Raw genomic sequence first — 12,313 nt, 5'->3', positions numbered from 1 at the left:
GCTACAGAAGCTTTGTATTTCAGATAAATGCTGTTCTTTTGAACTTTCTATTCATCAAGGAATCCTGAAAAAAAAAAAAAAAAAGTACACAACTGTTTTCAACATTGATTATAATAACAACAATTTCTTAAGGAACTAATCATCATATTAGAATGATTTCTGAAGGAGCATGTGACACTGAAGACTGGAGTGATGATGCTGAAAATTCAGCTTTGCCAACACAAGAATAAATTATTTTGTAAAATATATTCAAATAGAAAACAGTTATTTTAAATTTTAATAATTTTTCACAATATCACTGTTTTTACTGTATTTTTAATTAAATAAATTAAGCCTTGGTGAGCAGACAAAACTTCTTTTAAAAACATTAAAAATCAAAAATCTTACAGATTCCAAACTTTTGAGTGCTAGTGTATATATATATATATATATATATATATATATATATATATATATATATATATATATATATATATGAAGACTTCAGATGCAAAAGCCTCCAAGTGCCATCTGAAATTTTCTTCTAAAATGATCATTTTTATCTAGCTCGTATGTTTATTTTCAGTTATTTCACTTTAATGGCAATGAAAAGTACCTATTAATTGCCATTAAAGTGAAATTATTGAACCTAAACCTATGAGCATGATAAAAATGCTATTTTTAGAAGAAATGTTTTGATGGCACTTAGAGGTTTTTTCATCTGAAGTCATATATATATATATATATGGTAATATCATGATTATGATATAAAATATTGTAAAAACAATAATATTAGCTTTAGGTGGAAGGGGGTCAAAATATTTTGTAATTAATTAATTAATTAATATTCTGTTAATGTAATAGTACATTCTATGAAAAATATATTTACATTTAAATAAGTAAATAACTTTTAACAGTACAGTAGGCCTACTATAATGAGTAGGAAAACGTAATAATAATTTAACTTAATCTAAATTAAAAAATAAAATAATTTTCTATAATAATAATCACATTCATAATAATATTTGTTTACAGTATAAATTGATTATTTATGCCAAAAACTATAAAGACGCCTTTAAATTTTGAGAATGGTGGTCCCAAGCATGAGGATGCTCATATTTGAGGGTCCATGGCATCTGAAAGATTTTAAAAGCCCTAAAAGGAGTTGACAGCTGTGTTGGGGAGTCGACTCCTTTGGAGCTTTGTGGAATCTAGGATCGACTCATTCCTCTCTCGAGTCGCAGCGCTGCCAATCGGAGCCGAGTAGAGTAGACTGGAGAGTGTAGTAGAGTTGTGTCCCTGTGGCCGCCATTAAAGGATGCGACCAATGTATTCAAACAAACCAGTGAGACACAGCTGAGCACAGCACAGTCGTGCCTCTTTTAACTGTACTTTTTAATCGAAACGTTTTACTTCAATCGTCAGCTTCTCCGTGAATAGTCGTTGACGGCAGTCCGGCGAAGACTTGGAAAGGAGGAAGTGATTTTTAGTGAAATTTAAAGCTGAACTCTTCTGGCTTGAACTGTTTGTTGCTGCCTCGCTTAGCCAGGCTAACCCCAGCTAGCCTGATGCTATGCTAAGCTAAAGGGGGAGGGCTGAATTCACCTTCCTACCCCCTCGGACTTCTGTAATTACATATTATTTTGATGTAACAAATCTGTGGGGATAACAATATCTCATCTCGGATCATGGTAAATACGCGCAGGAAGTTTTTAGTGCATTTTTTCCTGGTAAGTGAGTAACCTCTAGCTGAGTAATAGCAGAGCTAAGCTAATTAGCTCGCTGGACGCGAACCCGTCCTGCTGATTGTGTCCGAGAGACGGAGACCCGGTCCAAAAGCCATCGCATTATCTGTTCCTGGGATCTGAAAGAGAGGATGGCTCGCCGGGCAGCGCTTTGATGATGAGTTCTTGTTTTGTACCCAACGGGGCGAGCCTGGAGGACTGCCACTCCAATCTATTCTGTCTGGTAAGAGATCAACTGACTGAGGGCCAGAAGCCATTTTTAGCCGGCCAGTCAATCAAATTGAGGCCTGTTGATCTTAATACGAACTAAACCGCTACTGCTGCAGGTTTATAAAGATATATTAGACATTCAGGTTTGTGTTGTGTTGTGTAAACGGAGGTTTGGCGCGTTAGTTACGGCTTTGTTGTGTTATTTAGGTCGTGTTTGGTAACGTTGGTAAACACTTGCTCACCTAACTGGCTGGAACAAGCTGCAAGTTGTTGTTATGAAGTTACTCTAAGTAAAAACAGCTTTACGAAGAGTGTTGAACAACATCAACAATGCAAAACCACTGGCCAATTCTGAGATTTTTGCTCTTATTTCAGGCTGGTGTGAAGTAAACATCTAAAAATACACATTTCAGTATTTACTTTATCTAATCTTAGCACGTGTAGATTTCAATTACAATACATATTGATTTCTTTAAATGAGTCAGATATGTCCACTTCAGTACATAGTTACATATCAAAATTTCATTTTTTTTCCTTTCTATATTTTGATGGTATTTACAGAGGGGTTTATGTATCATTCATTTGGTTTATATATCATTTTATTCCTAAAAATATATATTAAAAAATCTGGCTGTTGACAGGATTTTCTGATAAAAGAGACTTCCAAAATCACCTCTGTAAAAACATTTGTAACATGGAGAAAATCTTTATAGATTGTCAAATGTTTTTAATAGTGATTTCATAATTAAAAAAAAAAAAAAGTATTCATTTTGACATGGAGAAAATAAAAGCCCTGACAATAGTAACTGAATTTTTATTTATTCTTATCTAGTAAGATAGCTTTGTTTATGTCATTCAGAGATTAAAAAGAGATCCAATATGTCAGGAAAAATGAAACTAAAATTTTGAACCTGGCTTTATTCAATGTTTGTTTTTTTGTTCTGGAAATGTGTGCACATTAGATCATATTTGCATATATAAACAAAACAAACAATTTAGAAAACTTGTGATATAAAAATATCTTAATATAATGATTGACTAGGCAATAAAGGTGATGTCTATCAGTTTAAAAAGTTGTGGTAATGTTTTATGTCTTATTGTGTCCTTCCTGATATTTAGACGGTACGTGTGATCTTTGTCAAGAAAGGACTGTTCATAATAGCCATTGGTCTATCTGTTAATTATCTTCTTGGTTAAGTACTCGTAAAGCTTGTTGCACTTTGAATGTGTAATCTGCAGTAATATAAGTCAATTTTCTTATACACCTACTTAGTTTCTTCTGTTTGTGGTTGTAGAGTGATCTGTAAACACTGAGCCAAGTATTCATGACAAGTTTCCTGTCTGTCAGGCCCTATTTCACTTCCTCCTTCTATGAAAAGCTCATATTTAAATGGACATATTGGATAAAGTGCTTACATTACACTAACCCAGGTCAGGCTGTCAACTTGTGTGAATTTACGTTTAATGCAGATTATGTAGATTTAAAATGTCATCTCATCTTTGTTTGGGGCTTCAACAAGAAAGTACAAAACAATCTGCTTACTTGCTCAAAAAAATTACTACTGGTTTCATTTTATGCATTTCATCAGTGTAACACATCTGCTAGTTGCCAAACTTAAAGTCACCATGAAATCAAAATGGACAACTCTTATGTTTTATGCAATGTTGCATTGTTTATTATTAATGATTTATCTCTGCACATCATTATTTTTTAAAATTCACGTGTCCTCGTCGAGGGCAGGACAATCCCCCCTCCCTGAATCCAGCAACCTGTCACTTACACAATGTCACCGCAATTAGCAAACGACAATTATGCATAGATCCAATCAGTTCAAAATCAAAGTCCCGTCCTTTATATTTTCCTGTTCTAGAAGCCGTTTCTCTCAAATTTGCATCACAATATGGTAGAAAAGATGATTGCAATTTGTTTCATGTCAGCTTTAATCTTTAAACTCCATTTTTATATTTTTAATTTATATTTTTAAACTTGAGACCCGCTTAAAATGTTACACTGCAAAAACTGTCATTTAAGGAACATCAAGGCAATTTCAAGCAAACTGAAAGTGTGCACAAAATATTTGTGAGATTATAATATGCTTATGTTCATTGTTCATCATCAGTGGACATGAAATGCACCCTAAATTGTTCAGTGACTCTTGGATTAGCGAATGATGCATGTGAAAAAAGTTTTCAGATACTTATCAACTTGGCCTGTTGGTTGAGCAAAAGTTTTTTTTTTTTTTTTTTTTTTAGAACTTAATGCTACAGTGAATTTTTTGAATAGGCCTATTTGTTGATTCACGATTCTTTATGGACGTGGCTAGATGGCGTCATCTTGCATTAGTCACTGTTCTTACATGTCTACATTTATCAAAGTTGTACAATCAGACACTTAGATTGCCCGTTTGGCTGTGTTTTTGCATATGCATGCCTATTAACCCCAGTGGAGTTGTTGCTTTTATCATTGGTTGCTGCTAAGCCATCCCACATGATGGATTTTTCTAACACATTCTCCCTCTCTCTTTGCCTTCAGGCTGACCTCACCGGGATTAAATGGAAGTGTTTTGTATGGCAGGGCCCCACCTCGTCCCCCATCCTCTTCCCGGTGACGGAGGAGGACCCCATCCTGTGCAGCTTCAGTCGCTGCCTGAAGGCAGACGTGCTGAGTGTGTGGAGGAGGCACCAGACCCCGGGCCGGCGGGAGCTCTGGATCTTTTGGTGGGGAGACGACCCCAACTTTGCCGAGCTCGTCCACCATGACCTATCATGTACGTTTGCTTCCTTGTTAAACTGACACATCTTCCGAACTGTAAAATACGTGCATACAGAATAAGAAATACGCATAGTCGGAGATGACGTATCGCTTGTCAGGGGGTTGATACTGAAATTCTCATGGCAAAATAAGTGGTTAGACTGGGGGTGTTTCCAGACATTAGTCATAGACCAGTTATTGCAGCTGTTGAGGTTTGCTAACTGCAGTTATTATTTAGTTATGTGCTAACTGAAATTGTGTCAAAACAGAAGTATTGAAGTTTTTTAGTATGTCTGCAGCAAGACTTATCTGCATAACAATTAAGACCCTACTCAATATAGAAGTAGCTCTTCTTATATGGAAGAGAAAACTACGGTTACTAAAGTTAATGATGCTTATTTCGATTGGCTGACTTGGCTCAATTCTTTTTGAAGTCTAAAATATAAAACATGTTTCTTTTGATCAATTTAATGCATCCTTGATAAACAAAAGTGTTAATTTTTATCAAAAAGAAAAAAATATTACTGACCCCAATCTTTTGAGAGGCAGTGAATATTTTTCTGAATTTTTTTTTTTTTACGTGGCCTCTTTCCATCTGTACTGTATGCATTATGGTTAACTAAAAAGTTATGTAAAGGCACTTAACTGGTCTAGCAGCAGTTGAGCATGTCCATGTGGAAATAATACAGGGTTTTTCCTGGGTCAAAAATGGTCTTCAGTTGTGGCAGACGAACACGGCCATCCACGCACACATTTCAAAGTACCTTACCCATGTGAACTGAGAGCCCAGTGCTGACAATAAATAAACTTCAAAATAAATGCAAAGAAACAATTTGTAAGATTAACTTAATCCTATTTATTCATGAAATAAAAATCAAAAAACTATCACTGTCAGGACAGATCATAAAACAAAGTGTTTAGAACTATTTTATATTTAAAAATCTGTAAATTTAAATGTAAAAAGTCAGTGTCTGATTTTAAATGTTAGTAATAAAATGAACAACAAAGTAGCAAATGACACATTGCATAGAAAAAGTGGCAGGTCTGTTATTTTGCAATTTCATTCTGAGACTTATTGTTTTGTTCCATCCATTGCTATGTTTAGCACTGTCAAATGGTTTAAATATGGTTATCCATCCAGAAACTTTGCAATGTGTAGTTAGTTAGTTAGTTATAATAACTGAAGCTGTCAATTTTTGTGAGGTACCCAAAGCTGCACTCTTGTGAAAACCCCCATTATAATCAATGAAGCTGTTTCTGCTGTGCAATGAATCTCTTATTGACATTGTGTTTATACTTTGTTGGTTATAATGAAAGGATTCGCAAGCATGCAGAACTCGCGCAAAAACTCTGCCATTTTGAGCGGTGTTGAGCAGATTCTCAACACCGGAATCTGATTAGTCATTGCGTTCATGCACTCAACAGGTATGTCTGTGGCTGCAAAGCTTAATGCTGCTGCAAACATGCTGTAAATAGAAACCTTCAACGCTTTTCACAGAGCGCTTACACGGACACTCGAGCGTTTTAAAGGTGCCCTAGATTCAAAAATTGAATTTACCTTGGCATAGTTGAATAACAAGAGTTCAGTACATGGAAATGACATACAGTGAGTCTCAAATTCCATTGTTTCCTCCTCCTTATATAAATCTCATTTGTTAAAAAGACCTCCGAAGAACAGGCGAATCTCAACATAACACTGACTGTTACGTAACAGTCGGGATCATTAATATGTATGACCCCAATATTTGCATATGCCAGCTCATGTTCAAAGCATTACACAAGGGCAGGATGTCTGGATCTGTGCACAGCTGAATCATTAGACTAGGTAAGCAAGCAAGAACAATAGCGAAAAATGGCAGATGGAGCAATAATAACTGACATGATTCATGATAACATGATATTTTTAGTGATATTTGTAAGTTGTCTTTCTAAATGTTTCGTTAGCATGTTGCTAGTGTACTGTTAAATGTGGTTAAAGTTACCATCGTTTCTTACTGTATTCACGGAGACAAGACTGTCGTTATTTTCATTTTTTGAACACTAGCAGTCTGTATAATTCATAAACACAATTTCATTCTTTAGAAATCTCTCCAACAGTGTGTAATGTTAGCTTTAGCCACGGAGCACTATCAAACTCATTCAGAATCAAATGTAAACATCCAAATAAATACTATACTCACACGATTAGACATGTTGCATGATGAACACTTTGTAAAGATCCATTTTGAGGGTTATATTAGCTGTGTGAACTTTATGTTGTTTAAGGCAAGCGCAAGCTCTTGGGGCGTGGAGCACGAGAATTAAAGGGGCCACACACCCTGAATCGGTGCATTTTTAATGATGCCCCAAAATAGGCAGTTAAAAAAATGAATAAAAAAAAACTATGGGGTATTTTGAGCTGAAACTTCACAGACACATTCAGGGGACACCTTAGACTTTTATATTACATCTTTTAAAAACATGTTCTTCGGCACCTTTAAAGCAGCCGTCTATCAACTAGTTCTGGTACTGCAGAACAGCAGGTATCGTCACATTAAATGATCAAATAAGTCTGTGCCGAGATAAAGATTAATTTGGGTGGCCACTAACATATTTTCAATGCAGGAAAAAACTCTGTACTAGAGTACTGATCTGTCCTCTCTGTTGCACAGGTAATGAGGACGGTTCATGGGAGAGCGGCCTGACCTATGAGTGCCGAACGCTGCTCTTCAAAGCCATCCATAACCTGCTGGAACGCTGCCTCATGAACAGATCCTTTGTTCGTATCGGCAAGTGGTTCGTCAAACCCTACGAGAAGGATGAGAAGCCCATCAACAAAAGGTAATAGACACGTTGTGCAAACCGTTAATTAAAACAGTAGCTGTGCAAGTTGTTTATCTTACGGGCGATAACCTGGTGTGTTTTCATGCCCAGCGATGCGGATACATGCTGAAAGCCGCAGCTTTTAACAGCATGATCCTCATTGTTTGTCGCAGCATACAAGTGACATCAGGCTGTTGGCATCCTTGTGTAGGGAAGAGCCCCTGCTCTGGAATCCAGTGATACTGTCCTGTTTCCTCCTGGGATACTCTGTTTGGGATACATCAAAGCGTGTCATCATCCCAATGAAGCTCCTGTCTTAAGTGAAATATTTGGCGAATATAGGGAGGGAGGGGCAAAAGATGTGGTCCATCTAATTATTTGTCTCATTTGCATCGATGTCATTGGCTCCCTCAGGGCAGAGTTGTTGTGGTATGTCTGTGGGTGGGAGGATATGGCTTCCTGTGTGCAGTGCACTCTGTGTCAGTTAAGGATGCAAGTGTTGGAAAGTGTAGCTGCTTCCTCTGTCTAAGTTTTAATGAAGAGCTTACTCTTCTCACAAAACACTGACTTCGCGGTTTCATACTAGGTAGGTCAACAGGAACCACCATTTCGCTTTCACTTGTTCAGCTTTGCCTGAACTTAAAAATATGCCAAACATCCAGAGTTCTTCCTAATAAGCATTGATGCTCACGGCTAAGCATATCTGGTGCTTTGTTTTTGTTTGTTTTTTCATGAACAAGAGTGCTTGAATGCTGTTGGGTCATATTATTGAGCACTGAATATACACTACCATTCAAAATGTTGTGGTTGGTAAAGTCCCAAATCTGCAGTTTTCAGTGTCACATGATCCTTCAGAAATCTTTCTAACATGCTGATTTGGTGCTTAAGAAACGTGATGCATTTTTTTTTTCAGGATTGTTTTGTAATGAATAGAAAGTTCAAAGGAAAAGCATTTATTTGAAATATAAATCTTTTGTAATATTATACATGTATGTATTGTCACTTTTAAATGGTTTAATGCATTATTACTGAATAAAAGTATTCATTTCTTTACAAAAAAAAAATCTTACTGACACCAAGCTTTTGAGCGGTAGTATATAGAGTTTTGAAGTGCCACCTGTCTGTGTGTGGTTTGTTGGTGGCGTGTCGTAATGACACGTGCTTAACAGACATGAGGAATGCAGACTTTCCCATTTCTCTCTCTTTCTCTTTCTTTCTCTCTCATTCGTGCCTGGCACTGCACAAAGTGATGCTGGCGCTGAACTCCCTGGTGTTATCAGGGGCCGTCACTCGATCACTCCAGTGAGCGCATGCACTGTTGGATTAAAGGCAGGAAGTTCTGGTTCTCTGTGTTGGTGTTTATGAATGAGAATGGGCTACACTGTTCAGGCATGCAAAGAGGGCTCCCACTGTAAAATTCTGGAAAGTCAAATTGTAAATGCCATCAAAGAGATTGTTAGTGTCTAGCATAAATACAGTGCAAAAGAAATATAGACTTTGTAATGAAATGTTTGTTATCGTTAAACTTCAGACATACCATGGATCATCAGAGCTCCGAAAATGGCCATATCCACTTTCAGACCTCAAACCTATTATAAACACTTGGCAAGCCGATTGGGATCAGTGTAATAGAAATAAACTTAACAAAATCAATCCTGTGGTTGGTGGAAAACGTTGTGCCCATTTTGAAAATTGCTGGAACTGCATTCAGACTAACACATACATTTTGTTAATGGGTGAAGATCCTCCTTTATTAAGAGTCCTTTATCGCCAAAGCATATGTTGATGGAGTGTGATGTCCTGAACTCCGTTAGGAGACCTTACTTTTCAGTTGAACCTTATGAAAAGATTTTTCAATGAAGTGAGACCAAAATTAGTTTTAGAAATTTTATCAAAGATAAACTAAAAAGTATAATATACCTATGAATAATACTTACATGTACTGTGACGTTTTGTTTTACGCTGTAAATTACACACTCACACCCCACTATCTTATCTAGTTAATTACTAGAATCATGTTTTCAAAAATGAACATAACTGCTTCAAAATTCAAAAATTTTTGTGTGTGTGATTTATGTTGTAGAACAAAACGTCAAAGTATGGTCAAATTATGTGTACCACAGGCTTTATTTTTCTCATAAATTGAAAAAACCCCATAAGAAAATCTTGAAGTTACTACTGGCAAATTAGTCTTCTCGGATTCTGACATCATACCTGCACCACTCTATAAGATCAATAACTTACATTTAGAAACTAGATACAGTGAATTTTTGTTTCATGCTGACTTTAAAGCTTCTGAAAAAGCCACAAGTCAGTGTGATTTCAGTGTGATTTAAAAAAAAAAACAAAAAAAAAACATTGAGGAAATCCATCTATCAAAGAAGTTGCAGCACGACGCATATGTGTGATGCTGATGCAGGAGCCGGCAAATACTGAGCCCGCATTCAGACATAAACACTGAAGCTCTGCAACGAACAGTATCTCTTTCACAGCTTAATGTGCTTTTAATGACAGTTTAATATCAGGCACGTCCCGCAGTTTAGCAACAGTAGACTGCTTTTTACAACACTCACTTATTTGGCCGAATTGGATGTTAAGTTTGGCTTAGGGAGGAACGAAAGCACGCCCACTGAATGTGGCAGCGGCACAATAATCGTTTTATCTTGATTACCTTCATACCTCGAAAATCAGTTACAATTAATTGCACAGCCCTATGATTTTTATTTTTTTTCCCCCATATAAGGAAAATAAATGGGAAAAATTGTACTGAACTAAGGCTTTTGTAAAAAAGTGGGTTCAGTTGATGTTTCCTGAATGTGTGAGTTTGATCACTCATCATTTGCATGTTTGGTTACACTGTAACAGCTGTTTACTCTACCCTGCAGGTCACACACTCACAGGTGTTAGGTTGTTAACTTTAAGAATGTGTGCTACAAAGCAAATCAGAGTGTGAGACATTCATTATGTGTTCAAGCATTTAATCAAACTCTTTATAAAGCTTCAAAGTTGAAGTTAATCGATGACTCTGCATTTGTAAAGGTATACTCCGGTATCTAATGTTCTAGTATTTCCTAACTCCTTTCATAGTACTCCTGGTCAAGGTTCAGTCACTAACTGCAGTTCTCAGGACACTAAGCCTGTAAACACACTGTGAAAGACCTCCAGCTGTCAACACACGATTCCCAGGGACCTCCAGGAGGATGCGTGCTACTTTCTCCCAGGCTGTAACTCCAGAGCCCTTGAGTAATCCTCCATTTGTTGCTCTTTCTCTGCAGTGAACACCTGTCCTGCTCCTTCACATTCTTCGTACATGGAGACAGTAACGTGTGCACCAGCGTGGAGATTAACCAGCACCAGCCTGTCTACCTGTTGAGTGAGGAGCACCTGACCCTGGCCCAGCAGAGCAGCAGTTCGGTTCAAGGTAGGAGCATTACTGATCAGTAGCCCCAGATGAAATCTGCATTGCATCACATGCTGTTGTAGTCTCAACTTCAGGACATTGACAGGCTGTATAATGAATATCACACACAAAAATAAGGATGCATGGTATATTGTTGGTTAAAGTGCCCCTATTATGGATTTTTGAAAATTACATTTCATGTAGTGTGTAACATAGCTCTAAGTGAATGAAAACATCCTGCAAAGTTTTAAATCTGAAAGTGCACCGTATATAAAGTTATCTCTCAAAAGTAAGAGTCGACTCTGAGTCAATTAAACGAGTCGTCAAAACCAAACATTAGCATATTACAAACGCTAGGGAAAATTCATTTTTCAACAATACCACAGCAGTACAGTTTTTGTTGTTCCCTTCATTTTACTGACGACTGCTTCTCAAACCTCTGGGAGTTTAACGCTGGATTTACAAAACGCTTGGTCTTAAAATATGGATTAATGCCCAGTTTATTTGGACCAGCTTGCTCCTCTGAATCTCAACCTGTATGATTAATAATTGATGTTTATATTTTCTAGCGAATGTTCAAGATTCATAGTTTTTCTATGTTATGTTGTGTAACATACATCCTAGTCTGTCTCCTGCTAACCCGCTTACTCCAGTTTCTGTAGATCTGCTATTCAGATGTGTCAAATATTGTCTAAAAATGTGTTGATTAATGCAGCTTGTCTTATTTCTTGGAGTAATGATCAAGGATGGAGCACGACTTTTGTTTACAAAGTGTAATGTATTATCAGCTATTCAGTTTTTTTTTTGGCTAATGTGGGAGTTTACAACCTAACTGAGGGCCCAGTTCACTTACATAACTGTAAAACAAACTGTTTTTTCCTCTGTTTTTATTATTACAGTAGAGTGGAGTTCTGTCTGTATTGTAATAAGGGTGTGAAGATGCTAGTCTGCGCTAACTAGTTGAAGTATTCTCTCTGTAAACAGTAAACACTCATTGTAATGTCAAACAATGATATAGCCATTTTTTTAATAGTTATTAGGGCTGCACGATTAATTGTACCATTTGAAAAAAAACCTTGAAATCGCGCTTAAACGATTTGTCTTAAGCCGAGTTCAGACTGCACGATTTTCAAAGTAGTCGGGTCACTGTTCTTTTCACACTGCATGACTATCTTTGCCAGCATTCTGTCGCTGCTGTGTTCACACTGCATGATGGATCGGCGATAGAAGGTTTCACACTGCATGACTTTACAATAAGAAGAATCGCCGACAACTCTGTCTGGCACGCAAACTACGTTTCACAACCAAACACATGCGAGATGTGACAAGGAAACAACGCGATATCACGCGTGCAGGACCGGAGTTATTATTGTTATATGAATTGCCGGTGCGCTGATTTGCAGCAAATATAAGAAAAAGAAAAGA

The 12,313-nt window shown here is 37.0% G+C and overlaps 1 protein-coding gene across 2 annotated transcripts in view; it reads left to right on the top strand.

Annotated features, from left to right (window-relative positions):
* The first annotated feature begins 1,248 nt into the window (after positions 1 to 1,248).
* Positions 1,249 to 12,313, top strand: part of med13b (mediator complex subunit 13b) — a 38,862-nt gene continuing 27,797 nt past the window's right edge. For both annotated transcript variants that reach the window (XM_067364747.1, XM_067364746.1), the window contains exons 1-4: positions 1,249 to 1,947; positions 4,468 to 4,702; positions 7,338 to 7,506; positions 10,764 to 10,909. In XM_067364747.1, the coding sequence (XP_067220848.1) occupies positions 1,879 to 1,947; positions 4,468 to 4,702; positions 7,338 to 7,506; positions 10,764 to 10,909 (619 nt within the window). In that variant the 5' untranslated portion in view covers positions 1,249 to 1,878. The remainder of the gene's footprint in view (positions 1,948 to 4,467; positions 4,703 to 7,337; positions 7,507 to 10,763; positions 10,910 to 12,313) is intronic.

The sequence above is a fragment of the Chanodichthys erythropterus genome, chromosome 17 (genome assembly GCF_024489055.1).
Source record: "Chanodichthys erythropterus isolate Z2021 chromosome 17, ASM2448905v1, whole genome shotgun sequence".
In the NCBI taxonomy this organism is placed as follows: Eukaryota; Metazoa; Chordata; class Actinopteri; order Cypriniformes; family Xenocyprididae; genus Chanodichthys; species Chanodichthys erythropterus.
This window is presented reverse-complemented; position numbering and strand designations above follow the sequence as displayed.